At 46.6% G+C, this 24,627-nt stretch overlaps 1 protein-coding gene across 1 annotated transcript in view; it reads right to left on the bottom strand.

The window, feature by feature from the left end:
* Positions 1 to 24,120, bottom strand: part of FGF3 (fibroblast growth factor 3) — a 42,824-nt gene extending 18,704 nt beyond the window's left edge. The window contains exon 1 of the mRNA XM_069623445.1: positions 23,491 to 24,120. Within this exon, the coding sequence (XP_069479546.1) occupies positions 23,491 to 23,785 (295 nt within the window). The 5' untranslated portion in view covers positions 23,786 to 24,120. The remainder of the gene's footprint in view (positions 1 to 23,490) is intronic.
* Between the last annotated feature and the right edge of the window lie 507 nt (positions 24,121 to 24,627).

The raw sequence follows: 24,627 nt of genomic DNA, 5'->3' as shown, positions 1-24,627 counted from the left end.
ATATTATTCAATTAAAGCAATCAATTTCAATGCAATCTAACTCACTTAAAGTTTTTTGTGAATGGGTGCATTTTAATTGCTGAAATGAACAAGATGATTAAAGTGAAATGTTCCTAAAACAATACTTTGTCACTGTACTCAATAACACAACATCAACAAAACGTTAGGCTACAAAGTTAGTGTAACACGTATATTTCCTGGAGCCTTGCTGGTTTGGCTCAGAACTGCAGGTGAACTTCCAGCAATGGCTACTGACTTGGCTCAAATGCAGTACCTATTATATATGTCTCTACATATATTATAAACATAAACATTCTTGCATCATCTATAGCATCACACAAGTTGTACAAAAATGGAAACTGTTTCTCACTTTGAGAATACACAGTCACTGGGTGTTCATTCAAGTGTTCCATCCCCATGCCCTAAAACTTGAAAGGTAGCTAAAGGCTCAGGGCTGTGTTTCAAGCATCTTCGAGGAAAACACATTTCGCGACAAATCGTAATTAAACTCCAATAAGCACGTGCCTACTTTTGTAACTGCATGTCGCACACACACTGGAAGGCCTGCAAAGGTGGCATGTGTGCACAATTAAGTTGTTTTAGAAATGGGCGAGAATCATCTGCCCATTAACATGGCCGACAATCAACCTTTAGGTGTAGACCGTGCAGTGCTTCCTGCTTGTCTGTGGTACATAATGCATAGCCTACGTCCATGCACGGTGTGTACAATTCAAATATAACTAACCAGGCATATCACCGTGGCCTGTGGACCATTTGAGTGCATTTGAATAGGAAAAAGGGTGCAGTCTTTTAATATACACAGCCCAGCACACTGTTGCACCAACGCTTTCACCATGGTCTGTTTTACTGCTTGTGTGAGATTCACACAATACATGACCTGCATGCGTGTACTACGTAGACCACTCATGTTTTATGTTAGGTCCACAATTACTTAGCTTCCCAACATTGTTGTGCAGTGTTAATAGGGCGGACCATTGTAACCTTTTTGTTTCTTACTTTTTGATTCGTACCACGATAGCGCACTATTGGGTTTGCATAAATACCAAGCATTGGCAAAGCCACCAGACTTGCCGTTTGCATGGCAACTCCTGTGGTCTATGGGCTGCCTCCCTGATCCATGGGAGTGAATATCCGGCCGAGCCGACCGGCACGGTTCAAGGAATGTCTATGCAGTAGCCAAAACTGTTGACTTTGCCAATACTTTATAAAATGGACCCTATGGCAAGTAATTATATAAATGACAATACGTGTTGGCAGTGGCACCCGTCTGAGATGGCACCTGTCACTGCCTTTTTGATCTTTTTTACCTTAAGCCTTAAACATATTTGCAGAGCGTGGTCCAACATTTGAACCTGGGCCAAATGTGACACCAGCATAGCATTATGTCGGGTATTCAATTCATCTGCCCCCTACCAGGACACTGCCAGTCGGACAATGTTTTTTCCTGCCCCCCCCCCCTCCAAAGCACTGCCCACATATTGTATGGCTGGCTTTGCTTATTAATCAAACTCTAGTCCTAGAATACGGTTCCATATGTTAAAATTGCCTTAAAAATGGCAGTTTATACAAAATTCCACGGCAAAAAGGCCGTGGTTTTGCCACCCCCATCCATGTAAACGATGCGAGGACACCCCTGCAAGGTTGAGACCCATTATACCATTTAATGGTAGCGGGGGACACCCTGAAACCCCTGCATTTTAGTTGCAATTTTTTGTAAAGGCGACATTTTTGCTGCAATTTTATTACTGCATACATAAAATACTTGAGGAAGTGCCGGATAGTGGAACAGGGAGCAAGGAAACATGACATTTTCACCACAGTCAATGTTTTGGTGAGCAATATTATTCCTATATACTGTTTTGTTGTGCTCTATCAGTGAGTTGCATCTTGATTCCCTGCAGTGGTCGAACTGTACGAAAAGAAGTAGTGGACCTATGCTCCCTACTGGCCTGGCCCCGCTCCCCACAATCCCCAACACCACGCGCCCTCCCACGCACAAAACAAACCCCCAAACACATGCGCCTGCTGTTTAAGGGAACGTTAAGTGCAGTGCACTGAAAGTACAAGTTTCAATTTCTTCCCACACTTTTATTTTAAAATGAAACCATTCCAGAACAGTTTATTTTTTAAATAAAAGTATAGAAACAGTCAAACTTAATTTTAAAAAGTAGAGGAGCGCCGCTCCCGCCCAATTCGGTCACTGATTCCCTGTGGTAGAGTGAGACATGGACCCTCATCTGGGCAAACCACCTGTCACTTAGGGAGACGAACAAAAACTAGAAAGGTAATATTGAAGGTGTTTAATCAATTATAACTACTAGTTTTGCTGTAGGCAATCTTGCATTCCACTGATCTTACTCCTGTGCTATTACAAAAGGGGAGTAGCCATATTGCGTGAGTATACGTACTAGCAGCACACATGGTGGTCATCCAATAGTGTCAAAACATTCTTTCCATTTTTCATGCAGCATAACGATCAGAGTCTGTGTTCCTTGTCTGTAATTTGTGTTCTTCTTGGTGGGCATATTGCATTTAAGCAGAGCACTCGCATGAATCGGATATACCTGATTAACGGACAAGCGAGCATGCAGCATGATTGCTATCAAAGGTCATCATTATTTTGGGGATTTTAATGCATAGAGAAGGCTCTTTTATTGTTTAATGCAGTTAACAGTGATACCTCATGTGCATGTCCAGGTCAGTCACGAACGACCTGACCTGGTGGAGCGACAGAACAAACATGTTGGTGGGAGGCTGGAAGAGCAAGTTGTCACGGACACCTTGCTGAGGGGCGGCTAGGTGGCTCAATTGGGCCAACTCGAGATCAGCGGCCATTGGTCTCAAGAGGAGAAATTTTGCCACATCAATCTGCTGGAGCTGCGAGCAGTGAGACTGGCGCTGACGGCTTTTGTGCCTGCTCTGCAGTGGGAACATGTCCTGGTTTAATGGACAGCACAGTAACCATGCATTACCTCAACAAGCAGGCAGGCGTGATATCATTATTCCGGTGCTGGGAGGCCATGCAACTATGGTTCTGGATACTAGAGAACAACATCTCAGATTCTGCAGCACATCTGGCAGAAGTGGAGAATGGGTTTGCAGACCTTCTGAGCAAGGAGAGCCAGGTATCCCATGAGTGGGGGCTATGCCCAGAGGTCGCAGCAGAGATCTTCGACCCATTGGGGCACCCCAACAGTGTATCGGTTTGCGATAGTCATCAACACAATGTGCAGACAGTTCTGTTAGAAAGAAGTTCCCCAGAGAGGGTATTGGAGGATACTTTTCTAGTGGAGTGGAGTGGGTCTTTCGCCCTCCATTATGCGTTCCTGCGTTCCTGCCGATACACTTGTGTATAGGCACGTTATAAATGCCATATCATATCATACCAGTCATTCCTTGGGTTCTTAGGAGGTTGCAGGGATTCAGGTCTCACCTGATCCTGATCCCCCCTGACTCTGCGAGGAGGACATGGTACGCGGATCGCCTGGAACTGGCCGTATGCCCACCTCTCCGGCATCGTCGGAGGTGGCCCTCTTGGCTCAGTTGGGGGGCAATGTGCTTCATCCGAACCCCGATCCCCTCAACATGCATGCATGGCTATTGAGAGGTGCAGATCGTCTACTAGGTCTGTGACTTGTGGAGATGGAGAAAGTTTATAACCTGGTCCAAGCAGGGGTGGACTAGGAAATTGTTTTCAAAGTGGCCCATTTTACACATGACAGCTTCACTCGCGATTTTTCGAGTTGGGCAGCAGTCACCCGCGTCTTCAGCTGCGCCCTCCTGCATCGGGACCTTAACACCCCCTCCAAGGGCCGTATCTTCCAGCGGAATGCTGTCTCTTCCACCTTTGGACTTCCAGCCCAGCAGACTATGCCCTCGGATCTTAATGGCCAGCCATTGTTTGATTTGCCATACTTAACAGGCATTAAGTGCCCTATTTCAAGTATTTGAATAGGAGAACCCGTAGAAGCTTCTCTATAGTGGTCCTCTTACCACTTTATTTCCACTTCCTAAGCCAGTAGGCGCCTGTGCCTGGTGCCACCACTGTTAAGGGGATTCCACGCCTTGGCTCCAGAAGAAGGCTGTTAAACTGTGTATGCTGAAACGTCTGAGAACCCCGGCACCATTTGATGCCCTTTTGTTCCACCCTATTTTGGGACTATGATTCACCCTCCTGACGTCAGGTCACCCTTTAGCCTGGCTCTGGTAGACCTCTACAAGGTCATGTCTCCTAGACAAATTATATTAGCTATACTCTCTCTTGGAAAAAAAAACAACTATACAAAGCTCTAGTGTTGGTCTAAGACACTAATATACAGTATCTGTTGCCCCACGTCTATTGTAGATATGTGCGCACCTTTTTTCTTTGGATACATGTTAAACTGCTTTTTTACGTATTTACAATGCCTTGCACTACAATTGCCTAACTGCATGAAGTAATGCTTATTGTGGACCTCTTTCTTGTCTATGTAATCCACACTGTTGCTGCAACATTATAATTATTTACATTAATCTAACTATGTTACAGCTTGCATTGTTACCTGTGAACCCTTTTCTTTGCCTATGTTGTTCACAGTGTTTGTGTTTTTGTTCCATAAAGTAATTTGGATACTCATATAGAGGGAATGAGCTATGCCAAACTCTTGTTGCATTTATGCAGGTCAACTATTGACCACAGATTAAAAAAAATTACAAAAAAATGTGCTTTCAAAACATCTACAAAAATAATAAAGAGTTTCAGCAAATTTATAAAGCTGACCTGTACCTTCAATACTGAGTGTTTATTTGTACCCTACACAGCAGCACATTACATGGCAAAAATTTGTATTTTGTATGAATGTCCTCTATTTGATCAAATGTCCATTCAAATAAATTGCAATTGAAAAAAGTCCCACAGGCAGGACAAACCCCACCTCCCCCCTGTTTGTATCCATTGATAGCCCATAGTCCTGACCCTGTATTGGGCCATCCCTCCTGTTACCCCTCCAATTTTACACATGTTCAGCAAGCCCAGCCCTTTGCCTATGGGAACATTTGGAAATAAAAGACAAAAGAGGCCCAGGGGCTAGAGGCCTACCGTGAAATCTCCAGGTTTCCCTATAGGCCAGTCCATCCCTGGGTGCAAGGCAGACAGAGTGGACCCCATGTCCTGTCCCACTTCATCAGTGAGGGAGTTTCTGTCGGCCCTTGCCAAATCGGCTCTGCAAGTGGACACAGTGTAGGGCTATCTGGCGGCTCAGTCCATTTTCAAGAGGAAACCAGAGCAGGGCTCTTTCATTACAATTCCCGAGTGTTTTAAAGGTCTTGTTAATTGTTTCCCTCCTTCACCTTTTGTAATCCCAGATTAGGACCTGAATCTGGCCCTAGCGTTTCTGATGGCGGCTCCATTTGAGCCTTGGAATTCTGCTCCCATCAGTCTAGTCACATTTTAAACTGTTGTCTTGATGGCAATCACATTCTCTAGAAGGCATGGCTCTGGGAGCTAGGTGCCACCATGAGCCACAGCATGTTGGGCCTTTGGTGGTATGTGGAGGATCCCCAAGTCAACCCACCCTGCTACCATCACATGACAGTGGACAATCATAGTGTTACACCTCAGGCAAATCTGGGGACACTAGCCCTGACATATTTGCCCCTATCCAAACCTTGAGAAACCCTGCAGGTTAACACTAGTACAACCCTTCCCCACCTGCGAGAACCTGGAGCTCTCCCTGAGCAGATCCACGTGTATCACAGCGGAGAAGGAAGTGTTCCCTTTAAGGGAAAGAGTTTTTAATGCACTTGTCGAAAGTAGCAAATATTTAGGTATTGTTACAACTTTCTTTGGCACATTGAAGAACTATTTTCTGGAAACTATGAACGCTGGTGAACCATGGATACAATGTTTCAATTAGGCAACATCCCGAACACAGAGAATTCAATATGGGTGAAGAATCTTCAGTGGCAGTATTCCCTGGAAATAGATTCTCCCACTGGGGGAAACAATGTCCCTCATTACAAGTTTGGCTGCGGTGTGGGAAAAAAGTAGCAGTAATTCCGTTACTCCTATTTTTCCTGCACCGGCAAACTAGACCTTTGCCGGTGTGGATTGACTGATTTACCTCCAGCCAAGAGTTGGAGCTGAATCAGGCCCCCACCTGCAAAATACAGCCGGTGCTGTAAATACCAGCAATTTTTCCCCATAGAGTCCTATGTGACTCCATGGAATTATAATTTTGTATAATTATAATTGGTTATTTATAACGCGCTTAATACTGAAGAGGTTTCTAAGCATGGACCTGGGATTCAAACCTGTGTTGCCACTGAGCTATACTAATCAGGCCAAATGGGGAATTACTGCCATTGTGGCACCTATAATATTCCAGAAATTCTGGGATATTATAGGTGCCCGTAACGGTAGGTCTGGAAATTACCAGTGGGATACTGGAAAACTCCTAATGAGGCTAAATGTCCCTAACTGCCACTACATCTGTGAAAGCAATTGGTAAAACATACCCAATCGGTTTTCATCCACAAAATCTCACACTGGCAACACCGGAGAGATCAGCATAACAAAGGCAGCTACTGGGGGTGGGGAGAGGTGAGGACTGAAACCCAAGATGGCATCCAGGTTAATAATAGATTTACTCCATCCCCTTGAGCCCAAAGAAGCCTCTGGTGTACAGAGGGAGGATAGCCAATCACATCCCTCATCAAATTACCAGGAACTGGGGTAGAACCTCATTAGAGTATCCACCCAGGAGAATGAGTGAACGCCTTATAAAGCACCCAGCTCAAGTCAGGCAGTGTGGCTTGTTGGAACAGGAGGCTTGTATTTGGAGAAGGCTGAAGATTGGAGAGCACAGGAAGAAACAGAGGCTGGAGAGACAGATGAGAGTGTAGTGGTGGCAACAGTGGATAGAAGGAAGAGTTGGTACGAACCAAGAGGATCAAAGAGAAGTAGTACGTCAGAGGGCGAGAGTGAGTAGAAGGAGGTGGTGGAAGTTGTGAAGGAAGAGGTGGCAACATCTGAGGGGGAGAGTGGACAGAAAAGGGTTGGCAGTTGAGAAGGAGAAAAAGGGGGTGGTGACATCATATGGTCAGAGTGAGTAGAAGGAGGTGGTGGGAATTAAGAAGGCAGAGTAAGAGGTAGTGACATGACAACAGAGAGTGTACAGGAAGAAGTGTTAACCAGGGTGGTGGTAACAGCAATGAAGGGAAAAAGAGAGAAGGAGGAGGATGTGAAAATTAAGGGTGCAGAAGAGGTTGTAACATCAGGAGAAGAACTGTGGAAGGAGGAGAAAGTAACATCAGAACATGATAATGGAATGTAATAGGGGGTGGTAGGATGATTCAGGGTGCAGGAGGATGTGGTGCGAGTGCAGGAAAGGTCAACAGTTGATATCATCAGAAACTGGTAGTAACACAGAAAAGTAGCATCAGGGAGAGAAAGTAAGACATTGAAGAGGCTGACGAGAGAAATAGCAGGGGAGGAGGTGGCAGTGGTACTACAGGTATATAGAAGAGATTGGGGTAATAACATCAGGAGGAGAAAGAAACTCTGCACCCGGAAGATCCGGTGGTGAGGGAAGGGACCAGGAGGAGAGGGATAAGTCATGCATAGCTAGTAAGAACACATATGTTTCTGCTCGGCCCAGCTGACCATTGGCAGCACAAGACAGTGGAAGGTGGTGTGAGCTGGGGTCAGGGAGAATACTCTGAGTTTGGAGTGCTGGAGAAAGCGACCCCTAGTGAAAGCCTATGCAGATCCGGAGATCCTCCCCTATCTCCCCCAGCCTCCAACATTTACTCACCCGCCTTCTCACAAGAATTTATCATCAGGTGAGTTGTGGGGTATGGGACCATAGAAAGGCCACAACTAGTTTTAACCAAGAAGAAGAAGGTTTTGGGACACCCAAAAGCCTGTAATGCTAGAGCGGTAAGATAACCCCTCTTGGTCTTTATGACTTTTGTACACTTGCTTCTGAGGCCAGGAAGTCCAAGATACCTGTGGACTTGCCCAAGTCACCATGGCCGTTTCACTGCATTTGGTGAACAGCCATTTTAAGACATTTTTCCATGCAACTTTTTAAGGGGCGTGCAAGGTAAGTGTACATTTTGAATTGAATTTGCAGGTAGTGGGAGTGGAGGAGGAGTGGGAGGCCGAGAAGGGTGCATATGGGGCTTTCCCGCCATAAGAAAATGCCACAAAATTGCCACCGCAGTGAGAGTTGTAACAGATCTGATACCTGAATCCGTGGGAGAGAAATTGCACATTGGGGATATTTCTGAGAGTATGGAACTCAACACAACTGAAGAGAGAACCATCCTGACCTTTTTGTTTGTTGGGAAGAGCCTGTTTTAATTTAGGTTGGACAGTCTTGTAACAATCCCCTAATAAAGATGGTAACCACTGAGATGCAGTTTGGTGTCATTTTTGGTCTTAGGGGTAACCTCTGACCTCTCATATATAGATCTTTTTACAGATAGCTTTTAAATGAATATTCCAGACTCCAATGCACATATAGCAGTCTTCAATATCCATAAAAAAGCGTGTTCACAACGTCTTTATTACTCTCGTGTAATAGGACATTTACCTCACTTCAGCAGATGTAATAACTTATTACGGTTGGCTGTCTGTTGTCTATGATGCTAAACAGCACAACACAAGGCAGAATTGCACTTGCCAATGGAGCACTAAGATAAAGGCGTGGCTCGCCCTTCAGACTCCTTTTTACTGAAATCGCCTCTTGTAACAGCTTTCGATTGATAAGGAACTGTTTTTGTAGTGTATGCTTATTTTTCCATCACTGCTAGAGTTTAGCACAGGAGAGTAAGAATCTATCTGCCTGCTAGCTGGTTTTATATGTAACAACTCTCCCTAACACTGTGTCGTGGAGAACTGGGGGGAGGGGCGTGAGGGGAAGAGAAAGAGAGAGAGAGAGAGAGGGGAAGAGAGGGAGAGAAAGAGAGATAGAGAGGGGGGAGATAGAGAAAATGAGAGAGAGAGAGAGAGAGAGAGAGAGGGTGGGGGGGGTGTGCATGCGTGTGTGTCTTCTCCAGGCTACTCGGGGCACCTTCTAAAGGCAACGCCATGATCTGAATAGAGTTTATACATCATCTAAAATAGAATAACGATTGTGCTCCGAAGTCAGTTTGGGAACATATTAAGAACCCGCCGACCCCCCTTAACAGGTTTTAAAATATCCTAAAACAAATTCCTGGGCCTTGCCGGCGATTGAACTGTTTTCTGAATGAAAGAAAATACCATTGAACTAGAATTTCGTGTAATCCCATGAAAAAAGAAAAGTCTAAATCCCTGCTAATGCCTTTCAGTGGGAGGTTGTAGAGCGACACAGGGTTGGTTTTTCAAAGAAGCATTAACAATGCGGGCTGTTTCTGTCTCCAGGCAAAGCTGCGACGCGGGCCTGCGAGGGCAGCACTGCCTTCCATGGCGGCCCAGAGTCAAGCTCCCAGAGCTGCCCGGTCCCCATCCAGGGGCTTTGGGCGGCTACCTCCCTACCAGGACCGGAGGACATAATCAGGGGACCTTGGTTAACTAGGCACCCTGAAAACGGAACCTTGAGGCCTAGCTTGCCAGCCATCTCAGGTTGTTCCGGGTCAGGTGTGAGTAGCTCACTGGTCGCTTTTTTTTTCCCCTTTGACCTCTCGTACTTGTAGTCCGGAATTTTAAATGATGAAAGCAAAACTATAGAATGCATAGAGAGAAACAAATGAACCGGTAAATACATCGAACGTGATATTGGTCGGTGTTAAATCGCTGACCAAAATAAAAAAAAAACATATTTGTGTTCTTTCGTTGTGCTTCATGCCGGATGTCTAGTGCTTCTGAGCGCTGCAACATCAGGTGGTTTCATTACTCAATTTATATTTCTCTACATATCGAGACGGAGGAATGAAAGACTCAGTCAGCTTTGCCCGGGGAGTCGAATTTACAAAGTGCAGACTTGCCCCATTTCCTAGGTGAGTGCTGGACGTGTGACCTATTAGCATGGGCGTGCGAATATTGTCTGTTTGTGTAGTGCACAACACAAACCTAATTATTCTTTTTGGCGGGAATCCGAAGGGCGGATGTTGCTCAATTCAATGGCACTTATTTTGTCAGCAGCATAAGGGTGACCCCATAGAGTTACACCCCTGTGACTTAAAAGTTACTCTCCAATCTATCTCTGTGGTGGCACTCGGTCCAGAAAGTCTGTATTTGAATCCCACAACCCATCTAGACATGCAAAACTGTTCCTCATGTTCAAGTAACTTCTTAAGACACACATTCACAAATTCTATAGGTTTGCTTTCGTATTTCCAATAAAACAACTTTGTAATGAGCACACACATTTGTTTGTTTACGCTTATGATTGTACATGTAGTTCTTTGCAAAGAGTTGTACTCTAAAGGATTTCTTTATGTAGCACATTGTATGGTCTTGTTAAAAGGTGTGCCAAATAAAATACAATACAACGCTGAGCAAGGTTTTAACAGATGTGGCTCTTGGAGCTTAAGAGTAATGACAGATCTGGAGACTAAGCTTGTTCGGTGGTGCAGCAGGCCGAGAAACTGGGAATACAATATGAGGCAGGCTGAATGGCCCTCATCTGCCCTCAATGCCCCCTTCTGCATCTCAATTGTTAGAAATGATTATTGCAATTGTTCCACCAAATCTACTCGGGGTAACTAAGGAAATGCATTGCACCCAATCGCAAACATGCAACCCCTCCACAACTAACATGTACAGTTTGTATCCACCCATTAATGTTCCCAAGCCTGGATGCTGAGCAGCCGATTCCTACTCCTAGATAACAAGAACTGGCCAATCCCAAGGCCAGAAAGCGCAGATGCCTTTGAGGAGCCCAGGCCACTCTCCTATCATATGATTCTAAAGTCATCACCACTAGCAAAGGTTCTCTGGCATGAGCACACTTGTGGGGCCTGATTTACAAAAATTGTTTCAGTGGGACGTTCCCATGTTAAAACATGTGTGTAAATCAGGCCCGCATTCTCTTGTAAACCAGACCTGAAAATTGGCACACAATGCCCAGACGAGTGGAAACACCCTTCGAGATCAAAGTGAAGTATATTCAGCAGTAGCCCTGCTTTCTCAGAATGACGTCTCCTGAAAGTAATCTTGCAGTGCAGTTATGTCTCCTGAAAGTGATCTTGCAGTGCAGTTCTTTATGTCCCCTGAAAGTAATCTTGCAGTGCAGTCATGTCTCCTGAAAGTGATATTGCAGTGCAGTTATGTCTCCTGAATGTGATCTTGCAGTGCAGTCATGTCTCCTGAAAGTGATCTTGCAGTGCAGTTATGTCTCCTGAAAGTGATCTTGCAGTGCAGATATGTCTCCTAAAAGAGATCTCGCAGTGCAGTTATGTCTCCTGAAAGTGATCTTGCAGTGCAGATATGTCTCCTGAAAGTAATTTTGCAGTGCAGTCATGCTCCCTGAAAGCAATCTTGCAGTGCAGTTATGTCTCCTGAAAGTGATCTTGCAGTGCAGTTATGTCCCCTGAAAGTAATCTTGCAGTGCTGTCATGTCTCCTGAAAGTAATCTTGCAGTGCAGTAATGTCTCTTGAAAGTGATCTTGCAGTGCAGTTATGTCTCCTTAAAGGGATCTTGCAGTGCAGTCATGTCTCCTTAAAGCAATCTTGCAGTGCAGTTATGTCTCCTGAAAGTGATCTTGCAGTGCACTTATGTCCCCTGAAAGTGATCTTGCACTGCAGTTATGTCTCCTGAAAGTACTCTTGAAGTGCAGTTATGTCTCTTGAAAGTAATCTTCCAGTGCAGCTATGTCTCCTGAGAGTGACCTTGCAGTGCAGTTATGTCTCCTGAAAGTGATCTTGCAGTGCAGTCATGTCTCCTGAAAGTTATTTTGCAGTGCAGTTCTGTCTCTTGAAAGTGATCTTGCAGTGCAGTTATGTCTCCTGAGAGTGATCTTGCAGTGCAGTTATGTCTCCTGAAAGTAATCTTGCAGTGCAGTTATGTCTCTTGAAAGTAATCTTGCAGTGAAGCTATGCCTCCTGAGAGTGATCTTGCAGTGCAGTTATGTCTCCTGGAAGTAATCTTGCAGTGCAGTTATGACTCCTGAAAGTGTTCTTGCAGTTCAGTTATGTCTCCAGAAAGTAATCTTGCAGTGCAGTATGTCTCCTGAAAGTGATGTTGCAGTGCAGTTATGTCTCCTGAAAGGGATCTTGCAGTGCAGTCATGTCTCCTGAAAGTAATCTTGCAGTGCAGCTATGTCTCCTGAAAGTGATCTTTCTTGCAGTGCAGCTATGTCTCCTGAAAGTAATCTTGCAGTGCAGCTATGTCTCCTGAAAGTAATCTTGCAGGGCAGTCACGTCCCCTGAAAGTTATCTTGCAGTGCAGTCATGTTCCGTGAAAGTGATCTTGCAGTGCAGTTATGTCTCCTGGAAGTAATCTTGCAGTGCAGTTATGTCTCTTGAAAGTAATCTTGCAGTGCAGCTATGTCTCCTGAGAGTGATCTTGCAGTGCAGTAATGTGTCCTGAAAGTTATCTTGCAGTGCAGTCATGTGTCCTGAAAGTGATCTTGCAGTAAAGTTATGTCTCCTGAAAGTAATCTTGCAGTGCAGTTATGTCTCTTGAAAGTAATCTTGCAGTGCAGCTATGTCTCCTGAGAGTGATCTTCAGTGCAGTTATGTCTCCTGGAAGTAATCTTGCAGTGCAGTTATGTCTCCTGAAAGTGTTCTTGCAGTGCAGCTATGTCCCCTGAAAGGGATCTCGCAGTGCAGTCATGCCTCCTGAAAGTAATCTTGCAGTGCAGCTATGTTTCCTGAAAGTGATCTTTCTTGCAGTGCAGCTATGTTTCCTGAAAGTAATCTTGCAGTGCAGTCGTGTCTCCTGAAAGTGATCTTGCAGTGCCGCTGTCTCCTGAAAGTGATCTCTTGCAGTGCATCTATGTCTCCTGAATGTGATCTTGCTTGCAGTGCAGCTATATCTCCTGAAAGTAATTTTGCAGTGCAGTCATGTCTCCTGAAAGTGATCTTGCAGTGCAGTTATGTCTCCTGAAATTGACCTTGCAGCGCAGTTATGTTAGAAGCCCAGGATTGCACAGCCTGTCCCTATTACATGACTGTCTATGGGCAGCTGTCACATATGCCTAGTATGCATATGCCATAGCCGTGCCAGGATGCCAGGGGCAAGTTGGAAGGTGCTTGCATCCTGTTTATAAGTTGTATTTTCCTATAGGACACACGACTACACAAGTTGTTCCTTCGTGGTATTGTAGAATGACATGATGTGTCATCCCACTCAATGGTACTTATTGTATTGACCTTGGAAGGGTGACAAGCTGAGTTGTCCCAGGTGTGAGCCCTAGATCTACCGATATCCGTCCCTCAGTCTGCAGACTGATCTCAATACACACAGGGGGACTGCATTCTCCATGCATCGTTACAACTACTCGGGGTGGAGCTAGAAAGGGGACTGCACGAATGGTGTTACTAAATAGTCGCCAATACCCCTGGAAGATGTGATATAAAGTACAAATGAAAGGTGACACTGATGAATAAGGCTAAGGGGGAAAGAAAAATGCTAGTGGGAACATTAAGTCCGGAAAGGGAGTGAAGGTGCCTGTGCCGAGGCTGCATTGTATAGTGCCACGCGCAGCGCTATGAACAGGTGCAGCGCTTTGGCAATGAAGCATAACTCGGTGAATACGTGTTATCAGAGCATGGATTGCCGTGGGCGGTTGGAGGGGGGGGGGTGTCGGCGCAGGGGTCTTGCGAGCTTTCCTGGCTGCTCGGGGGCTTCGTGGCGTGTAACTGAATGGGCCGGTGTGTGCGCGCAGGGCCTGCGGGACAGTAGCCGATGCTTCCTCGGTCTGCGGGGCCATTCGAGACTTTAACGATGCGTTTCCACGTCTGGCTGGAATGCCACTTCCAGGCAGCCCTGGACAATTAGGCAAACGAGGGTCCAGCTGGTTCAAAGGATAATCTATCGCGCCACTCGGTGAACCCTGCGAGCTATCTGGGGGAGGCTTTGATAAGTAGGGTTTTCCTCGAGGAAATCGTGGTTTTCCGCAATCGACATCAAAAACCCTCTGAGGTTTTGCAAATCTCTGTTTGTCATCAAAGAAAGCAAAGGCGTAAACGTTTCCAACGTCCTATTGGGCCGAAGGGGAGGGGGTATTGCAAAAAAGATCCCAGCCAGACACACATATTTGTACGGGTTGGCTGGGGGGGGGGGGGGGGGCTGCTCCCCGATGAGCACCCGAGGCCCATTCACTCTGGAGTGGGTTCTGATGCGGAATGTTAAAGGTGTCTTCATAAAGCCGGATTTAGCAGCGGATGAGTCGCACGGCGAGGCGTGGGGCTATTCCCAAGCATAGAGGCAGGAGAGGTCTGCCCAAGATCACACAGGGCGCCAAGCGAAGACACTTGAACCAATGCTCGTATCTCCGAATCCACACGGCGAACAGTACGTCTACTTTCCCAACTTAAGACCTGATCGAACCTCGGGGTTTCATCCAAAGTGTGTGTCGCTGTGCAGGTCGCTCCGCCCAAGAGAACTAAAGGGATGAAGGGCGGGTTGCGCCAGAGCTTCTTAACGCTGCAACTGCTTCTGGGTAGCACGACACGGCGTCTTTTTTATTTATTTATTTATTTTTTTTAACTCGCCTGACATTACCTATTTTTGTGCTTGGTTTTCTCCTTGGCCAAAATCAAAACTGCTTACAGCCAGGCTTAGTTCATGGACTCGTTTGCAATGTGCAGTCAAATCATTTAATACTTCCAGGGCCAAGTGAGCCTTTCGTCCTAAAATTACATTTACCCTGATTATTGTTGGTTTGCCTAATAATAACAGCTATTATTTCAGCGCCGGGAAGTAATAGGAATCCAACAATAATGTTATATGACCTTCCTATATAGGGTTACACGCCATATAAAAAACTCATTCTTCTTGATCTACCTTTGCCTACAGAGCAGCACTGACCAAATATGTCTCCAGAAGTGCAATGTTCATTAATATGGCATGTATATTTTTTTCCCCAGAATCCACTTCGGTGCTGGCCTTCCTGCGGGAATGCAGGCGCCCTGTGATCATAAAAGCGTCTTCAATCCGTGACTAAGATGAAAAAGAAGCCTGCGTTGCTACACACGCCGCCCTGCTACAGTTGTGCAACCTTGTAAGCCAGTAAACAACAGGTGTCAGGATGAAAGTCGGAGTGCACCTGGCTGCCGGGGATTAACAATTGTTAATTGCAGAATGCACACAGCGAAACAGATGACTCTAAAATAGGTGCTCGAGACAGAGAAGTAGGGCGGGCGGCTGTTAACAGGTAGAGGTAGTATAAAATAATGGGCAATTGCCTACTACCGAGGAGTTGTCTAAGTGCAGACTATGCACTTAGAGTAAGCGCGGGGATTCGAACCTGCGTTATCCTGTTTCCCAGACAAGCGCTTTGCCACTGAGCTACACTACCCGTGCCAGAGCACCACGGGTGCAAATCGCCAAAATGATCCCCCAGGAAAACGCTAACATGAAGAAGACGGTCTATACGAGAGCATCAACGAACTGATCTGTGATATGCAGCACACAGACGAAGGTTTACTTCTCCGGTAACGATCTAAATGGGCTTCATGGACCCCCACATGCTACCGTCTGTGGCATGGTCTGGACTTTCTGGGCTCAGTTTACAAACAGCTGCCCTCGCCGAGTCTCAAGGGCGAAGTGCCACTCTCGTCCTGCAGCCACAAGTGCACGCACGCAAGACGCCGGATCATCAGAACGAAATTGCGTGCAGGAGAGGGAGGCTCACCACAGGCGCAAGAGGCACACATCCCTCCGCCCCTCATGCATACAGTAAATGCCGGGCATATTCCCAACCCTTGCATATGCATCTGTAGCTTGCACCCGCGTGACTGACGGGCTGTGGTCGGCCTTGAACGAGTGGGTGTAAAGTACACATTTGCAGTGAGGGCCATTCGGTGCATATGCATTCGTTTTATTTCCTGTACTCCAGTCCCTTTTCAGGGTCGTCCCATGTCAGGAGAAACTGACACAATAACTGCTACACCAGCAAACACCTCCTGTTTATTTCTCTATGCAGTTTTTCATTTGTGAATCAATAAACCTGCAACATGTGTGTGTCTGTTTTCCCCCCTCACTTTGGTTTGCCCTTTATAACATTCTCAGCCTATGCACTTCCATTCGTCCATTGGTCTCTACTGAACATCACATGCCAACCTAGTCCATGCAGAGCCCCTCTGGTTTGAGATGCTCTGCTGCAGTACACGTTATCCGTAGCATGTTTTGGTGCTTCTAGGCACTAGTTCTAAACCATCAGAAAAGCGACAAATAGGGAATTTTCTTTAAAAAATGCCCAGCTGATGAAATAAAACACCTGCATCTCTGGAAAACCATCTAAGAAAGATAGGCCAAAAGATGTGCACACTTTGTTTACCGGTGCACTGTGCACGCGCAAAGCGTAATAGAACATTGACCATGCTCACGGGTAAACCCTGAATCTGCCTGATGTCTCTTGCCAGGGATGATAGGAAACAGTGCTTGGGTAGTGTGCCGCCACTTGAGGGCTGGGGCTCCGCGACATGGTGCTCTTCTCTCGTTGTGTGGAGCAAGCGGCTACTTTCTAGCCAGACATAGCAGAGCTTCCTCACATCATGCCCAAGAGACACCAGGCAGATTCAGTGTTTTGTCTTCAGTGCGGTCAATGTTCTGTTGGTTTCTGCACATGCGCAATGCAACCGATACAAAGCGTGCACATCGTTGTTCCACTGGCCCTATGGTGCTTGGATGTTATAACCACAAAGTTAATGCCGGGGACATTGGACCTCAGTAGAAGTTGATGCTGGGACACAGGGACACCGGGAAGAATCAGAGGGAGATGGAGAGGAAGGCAGGGCAAGGAAAGGGAAGAACAACGAAGACTAGTGAACGGAAGGGGAGGGAAAGAAAAGAATGCGAAAAGAAAGGAAAGGAAATGAAGGGAAGGAAAGAGATCCAGTTAACTTTTTGGAGGACAAAGTCATACAATTCCAAACCTAGATATGTGCAAGTCATTCCAAGTTTTTGGGAAGTTAAAATACTCCCATCCAAGTTTTGGGGCTCAGTGACTTCAGTGAAAAGAAATGCAAGCATTTCTTGGTTACAAAATGACAGGCAGAATGCTCCCTTTTTGTTCTTCAAGTCTCAGACCAAAATGGAGGACAAAGTGGCAAATGTATTTGGGACAGTAGTACTCTTCTTGCCTCTTGTTGAGCACAGGGGGAATCTGGGGATGTCGAAGGAACATCCAAATGCCATTCTCATCTACAAGTGGAAGTCACAATAGTAGTTTTTAAAGCACTGTGCACTCTATTGAAGACTTTCTCTGTGTCTCACATTTTCTAGACGTTGCATGGCTTTTAAAGGACTGATAGACAGACCAACAAATGTATAGACGAATAGACGGAAATACACTATGCTGGTACGGCATCCCCCTCCTGATCAGGATTGTCCTGCCCCTTCTTCATTTCCGTAAGGAAGTCAAAATGCGCTGCAAGTCTTTACAAAGATGATGGCTGTAAGAGCAGCATTCCTCAGGGTCCAAGGGGTTCATTTCTCTCTGTATTTGGACAACTGGCTTCACTGTCCCCAGACAGGAGCAGCCCACCTGCAGTTGCTTCTCCAGATGCTGTTCTGGCTCGGATTGTCAGCGAACTGGAGAAAATCATCAATGACAGTCTCAAAGTACCTGACTTTCTTGGGTTTTCGAAGGAATGGGGTCACTGCCAGGGTTTTTCTGACTGGCGACAGGATGAGGGATTTACCACAGACATGCTCGGTTTTTCTCAATTCTACCCAGTGGTCCGCGTGGTGTTTTCAGAGACTCTTAGGGCTAATGGCCTTGTGTGTCTTGGCCGCCCCTCCAGCGAGTTTAAAAGATGAGACACACTTAATCAATGCTCAGACAGAACTGGTGCCAATCAACGGATCCAGTCTCTTGCTTAATTCCAGTGACTTCGGACATGATACCCTATCTCCACTGGTGGTCGGACTTTACCAATCTATCGGTGGGGACTCCTTTTAGGGATCCATCACTGCAAGTCACAATAACATCTGATTCATCCCTACTTGGGTGGGGGGCAACGTCGCATCATCGGCATGTTTTTCAACCTATGGTCTCCACTGGATCGAGATCGTCATATCAATTATCTCGAGCTGTTGGCCGTCTTTCTGACCTTGAAGGCTTTTCTACCCTTTATCTCCAACAAGGTGGTTCGGTTCAGATGGACAACTCTTTAGCAATGTTCTACGTGAACAAGCAGGGAGGGACCAGTGTTCCACTACTAGTGGACTTAGCAATTCAGATCTGGGAATGGGCAGTGCAGACCAGTCTCTGGCTGCTAGCTGTACAAATCCTGGGTCAAGAAAAAATAGTGACAGACTCTCTCATCTGCCAGTCCTTAGCGAAACACGAGTGTGAATTGAACACGCAGGTTCTGTCCTGGGTCTTTTCAGACTGGGGTACACCGCCTGTAGACTTGTTTGTGACACTTTCAAACAGGAAACCGCCACAGTATACCTCCATGGAAGGACTGGGTCTGGGTTCCCTGGGGGAATGCGCTGGAGATTAAGTACAACGGGATGCTGGATTTTGCCCCCCCATCTTCCGTTGATTCATCAGGCGCTGTTGAAGTTGAGTAAAGCGCACAGATGCACTCTAATCATGATAGCTACTTTGGTGGCCAGCCCGGTTCTGGTTCTCAGAGCTACATCGATCGGTATATGCTATGATCAGCTTGCCAGAGATTCCAGATCTTTTTCACCAGAACAAACAGCGGGCGTGACAACCCTCCCCATCATCCTTCAGCTTGGCAACATGGTTCCCGAGATGAGGTCCCTAGCACAGATCAATGTCTCAGAAGACAACATGCACATGAACCAGGCCGCGCGCAAGCTTTCCACGCAAGCGCAGTGCAGGAGCAAATGGTTCTGTATCTGACACTGGTGCCTAGAAAGGCAGCTTGATCCACACCAGGCTTTTATAGATTGTGTCCTTTCCTTCATTTCAGACCTTGTGGCTACAGGCAACACTATCCACTCCAGCAAATATGATCACTACATAGTGTGACCAGTTAAAACATTGAGTACCAATGTTCTATACCATCAAAATATGTAGTGGTCATATTTGCTCCACTACCGTATCACCAAATATCAACTATTGTATAGTTTAGCTAGTTCTACAAATACCAATCGCACCCTCCACCCAGATCAGCCTACCTAGAAGTGCAATACTTGTCATGTTACATTTGAAAGATTTTTTAGGGCGGCAGAGTACCATATTCAGAGAACGCTACACAACTTGAAAGTCAAAGGTTCAAATACTGACAGGGCAGGCACAAACGTTCAGATCCTGTGGCATTGATCAAATGAGTACTGTCGACATTTGATAACTCCTTATCTGCAAAGAGTCTTGTTAAACAGCCAAGCTCTGGTATCCATCCATCCATCCATCCATCCTCCATCCTTGAACTTCGTTGCCCATCCATCCATCCATCCATCCATCCATCCATCCATCCATCCATCCATCCATCCATCCATCCATCCATCCATCCATCCATCCATCCATCCATCCATCCATCCATCCATCCATCCATCCATCCATCCATCCATCCATCCATCCATCCATCCATCCATCCATCCATCCATCCATCCATCCATCCATCCATCCATCCATCCATCCATCCATCCATCCATCCATCTTCGTTGCACGTATTTTCACCAATGTGGCACCGCCACATATGCAAACCCCGTGGTTAGAAATATCTATTTTTTATTTAAAGATTACAGAAAACACATGCAAATTAACCCCGCCCCATTGCCGTGGCGGGCGCCCCGTGATCGCAGGTCCGTGACAGACCCTGAGCTTTGAGGTGAAGTGACGCATATGGATAATCGTCGAGCAAATGTACCCAGGACTGTTAAACGAAGTGACAGCTACAGCTTACTGGGGTAGCTGCTAGACCCGCGACAGCCCCCCCCCCTAAGTACCCCCCCTCTCCCGCGCAGCCAAGCTACCGTTTTAAAGCCTCACTCTCAGGGTCACACCATGAAAGATGACATGTCCAAGGCAGGGCTGGGCCAAAGACTCCGGGGGCTCCTCGCTGAAGCGCTTTATCTGCAGGTTTATCCAGTTAAAGCTTTCTAGTTTGGACTGCCGGGCTCGTCCCATTCATTCTCCGCACTTCCTGAAATCAGACACAACTTGAAAAGCTTCTGCCTGCCTTCTTTGTAGTCTGAATAGTACATGCACTCGCCTTTGTCTGCCCTATTTGCTCCCAGAGAGAGCTGGCCAGTTCGCTACTGTTTGTTCTGGAAAACGCCAAAGAATTACAACAACAACAAAAAAGAACACCGATTTTCACATAAAACCCCCAGATTACAGCTGCCACTTGCAGCGGGAATTATTATTTATTTTAACTCTCCTGCGGGGCGGCCTTGCTTTCAAGAGCTCCCCGCACATGCGAAACACAGACACGGGTAACAGGAGCCCGCGGAGGACAAAAGGAGGAGCTGCGGCTAGAACTTCACAGGAGTTGTCAAAAGGCCGGTCTGGAAAAAACGTCCGCTCAGGGAATTCGACATGAACACTGTTTTTTTTGTTTTGTTTTTAATTGACCTCGGACTAAATCAAGTACCTTGTAAACATGATTGAACAAATCGAGCAAGGAAACGACGGGTGCATTAAAACGGGGGACTTGGCTTGACATAAAATTCGTTTGATCAATGCCGTTCTTGTTTTAGTTCTAATCTTCAGCGCTGAGATGGGGGGGGGGGGGGTGCAGTGCCCGGTGTGTAATGATTTCTCTAGATAAGCACTCCAATGCCGGTTAAATTGGATTGTTTGTTTTCAAAGGATGTTAAACCTGATAATTTCCAGAACTTTGCTCTTTCGCTCGGAAACCACTGTGTGTGTGTGTGTGGGGGGGGGGGGGGGTGGAGGGGGGTCTAGCTATCACTACCTTTAAGAGGAGTCCTGGATACGTTTGCTCTCCTATATTCCACCCCTCTCTTAGTGCACTCTTATTTAAATCCACTTCTATGTGTTTGCCTTATTATGGTATTGATTTCTTGTGCCAATGGCAATGCACTCATGTGTTGCAAAACACAGGTGCCATGGCACTCTTAGCTGCTTCACTCTTGCCCATATTCGCTCCTGTGCTAGTTCCACTCATGATTGGCGACACTCGTATTCTGTAAAACTCTTTTAATATCCCACTCCTGAGCTATTGCCATGTCATGCCATTGCCCTCTTTCACAGTGCACTCTTGTGATGTTGCATTGGTGTGTTATTGTGCTACTTAATCTTGCCCTCTGAAATATTCCGCATTGCACTGTTACTTTAACTTTTAAAATGGTATGTTATTACATTCCCGTTATTGCACTCTTTTATGCAGCAGTTTTATATCATTGCGCTAATATTATTACACTCATTAATGTTGCAGTCTTATTCTACTACACACTACACGTACAAAGACATCCCCCGGAACGCTTGTGTTATTGCAGTTCTACAGACTAAAGTTATTCCGCTCCTTAATACTGCACTCCTATTCCACTAGTGCTATGGCATTCTTGTACATGTTAGTACCCTCTTAAGTTTGTGCACTCGTATGTTATTACACTCTCTGTTTGTTGCACGCTCTTATACTGCATTGTTACATTATGTTGCTCTTAAGCTGTTATTACACTCTTTAATAGTGCATGGCTCTGCTAGTACACTCTCGTGTTACTGCACACGTGTATTTAAGATTATTCCACTGTTGTCCTCTTGTGTCATTGCACTCTTTATTATTCCACTCTTATGCCAAGACACTCTTGTTATTACACTCTTTAATAGTGCATGGTTCTGCTAGTACACTCTCGTGTTACTGCACACGTGTATTTAAGATTATTCCACTGTTGTCCTCTTGTGTCATTGCACTCTTTATTATTCCACCCTTATGCCAAGACACTCTTGTTATTACACTCTTTAATAGTGCATGGTTCTGCTAGTACACTCTCGTGTTACTGCACACGTGTATTTAAGATTATTCCATTGCTGTCCTCTTGTGTCATTGCACTCTTTATTATTCCACCCTTATGATAAGACACTCTTGTTATTACACTCTTTAATAGTGCATGGTTCTGCTAGTACACTCTCGTGTTACTGCACACGTGTATTTAAGATTATTCCACTGTTGTCCTCTTGTGTCATTGCACTCTTTATTATTCCACCCTTATGCCAAGACACTCTTGTTATTACACTCTTTAATAGTGCATGGTTCTGCTAGTACACTCTCGTGTTACTGCACACGTGTATTTAAGATTATTCCATTGCTGTCCTCTTGTGTCATTGCACTCTTTATTATTCCACCCTTATGATAAGACACTCTTGTTATTACACTCTTTAATAGTGCATGGTTCTGCTAGTACACTCTCGTGTTACTGCACACTTGTATTTAAGATTCACACTTGTATTTAAGATTATTCCATTGCTGTCCTCGTGTGTCATTGCACTCTTTATTATCCCACCCTTATGCTAAGGCACTCGTGTTAGTACACGCATCTAGCATGGAAAGTTGCTGCAAATCTCTTCCCGCGTGTGCGCCAATGCTACCATCGCAATGGACTGCATCGCCTGATGCTGGTGTACAATATGGTTTCAATGAGGGGGCTATAGTGCAACCCCCGCCCCAGCCCAGGCGTCACGCCCGCGCCTGCCGGTGCTTATAGCCGCTCTGCAGTCTTTGGTTGAGCGATGGCTAGTCCGCTATACATCACGGGCGCTGACGCATGCAGCACATATAAGCGCTCTGTGTCAAATGTCATGTACCTGACCCTTACATACGGTTGCTCATCGACACAGCATTTTGCTTTTCATGACAATGAACGCAAGTTACTAACGAAATACATGTTTCCAACAAAGTTCATCACTGCCATTTCTACAAAATCTATAAGGCAGTCTACAACGTATGTTAATAGCGTGATTGAATATAGATGGCACACGCAGTTTTAAAAAAAATAATTTCAAAGCGCTTTATGCACGCCTTGTTGCGCTCCGGCAATTTGTAGCGGGTCAGATAAGGGTGCGCACACCTGTATGCATTTACACGGGTCTGCATATAAACGGATCTTCGAGAAGCACGCGCTTTAATCCTCGACGGCAAGTAACACTCATATTATCAATCTCACTCTGATGAAAGGCTGAGCAAACGGTCCGTTCGAACCTGCGCCTAGTAGGGTCTACTGCTATTTAATAGGTATGCGCTTAACACATTGTGCGTTCTGTCATAGAGAGGGCCAGAACATCGGGGGTAACAATTCATGTCAAAAGTATATGACTCGTCAATCCGTTTTTGAACGGGTCCTCTGATCTCAGCAGCAATGACTTAACCCACTGAGCTAGCGCAAGCCCCCATCACTATACACGTAACAACCTATGGTTACAGCTGCCAGTGAGCAGGACGCGGGTACTCACTGAAGACGCTGTTCTTCTCCAGGCTCCCGTTGATCTTCCCATTGAGGTGGATCTGCAGGTGGTACTTGGTGGCGCAATAGAGTTTCCTGCGCCTCGGGGCGCCCCCCAGGTGCTCGTACACTCCCCCGCGACCTCCGGCGTCCCTACGCGGCCGAGGGTCGCAGGACTGGCCCCTGACGCAGGGTGCCCTCGCAGCACCCCCCGGTCGCCCTTTGGTCCGAAGAGAAGAAGCAGCGGCAGCCCCCTGCCAGCCGGGATCCACCAGCCCAAGCACCAAAATCCACAGTATCAGCATCGTGGCATGGCCGAAACACGGGCAACGCTGGGGGCCAGGCGCTCCGGGGTTCCCATCCAAGAAGTCTGGCCGGCGGCACCAGCGGGTCCCGGCGCTGGGGTGCAGGGCAAGGCGCTGGGCAGCTTTATCGGGCGGGAATCCGGCACCCCCTTATCTGATCCCCATTTCCAAAACCAACAAACTGTGCTCAGCTCCCAGCTCCCGGGTATGGGCTGCAGGCTGCTGCCGGCGTTCCTCCCAAAAAATCAGGCCCAGGGACAACAAACACGAGGAACAGAGGAGGGGGTGGGAGCCAGCCCCGCGCACTGTCATCCTGGAGACTGCCCTGGTTTTGGAGGTTGATAGACAGAGAGTGCCCAGTGCAGAGAAGAGGGAGCCACCCCCTCCCAAAACAATAGGCGGATCCCGGACCAATTGGTGTAAAGGTATCCGTCTTGTATGAAGTCCCAGAGTGCAGCCTGGATAGGATTACACAGCATGGCAAAAAAAAAAAAAAAAAAAAAACGCTGCACACAAAGGCGAGCAGGGTCCCATCCGACGGGGGCGAGCCCGGCAGCCACCTAGGGGGCAGCCCGAAAAGGCCAATTATGTGTGCCTTGAAAATCAGCAAATAGGGGATGGCTCGTCTCTGGGCTCTGTCACGCCCCCCCCTCTCCCCCTCAGCTCTGCTCCCATCAATGCGCCATGAGACTACCTGCCAGGCAGGGGTGACTGATGCTCGGAATAAAACAAGCCGGCGATGGGGGCCTGAAGCCCAGATATGCACATATGAAAAGGATCCCAGACGCGGATTGTTCGGGGCCCGAGGGGCTTTCTTGAAACCACTGAAGGACTGGGAAGTG

Source organism: Ambystoma mexicanum, chromosome 11, assembly GCF_040938575.1.
Source record: "Ambystoma mexicanum isolate Mex_15411 chromosome 11, UKY_AmexF1_1, whole genome shotgun sequence".
In the NCBI taxonomy this organism is placed as follows: domain Eukaryota; kingdom Metazoa; phylum Chordata; class Amphibia; order Caudata; family Ambystomatidae; genus Ambystoma; species Ambystoma mexicanum.
The sequence above is the reverse complement of the archived record's forward strand: the minus strand, read 5'-3'. Positions and strand labels throughout refer to the sequence as shown.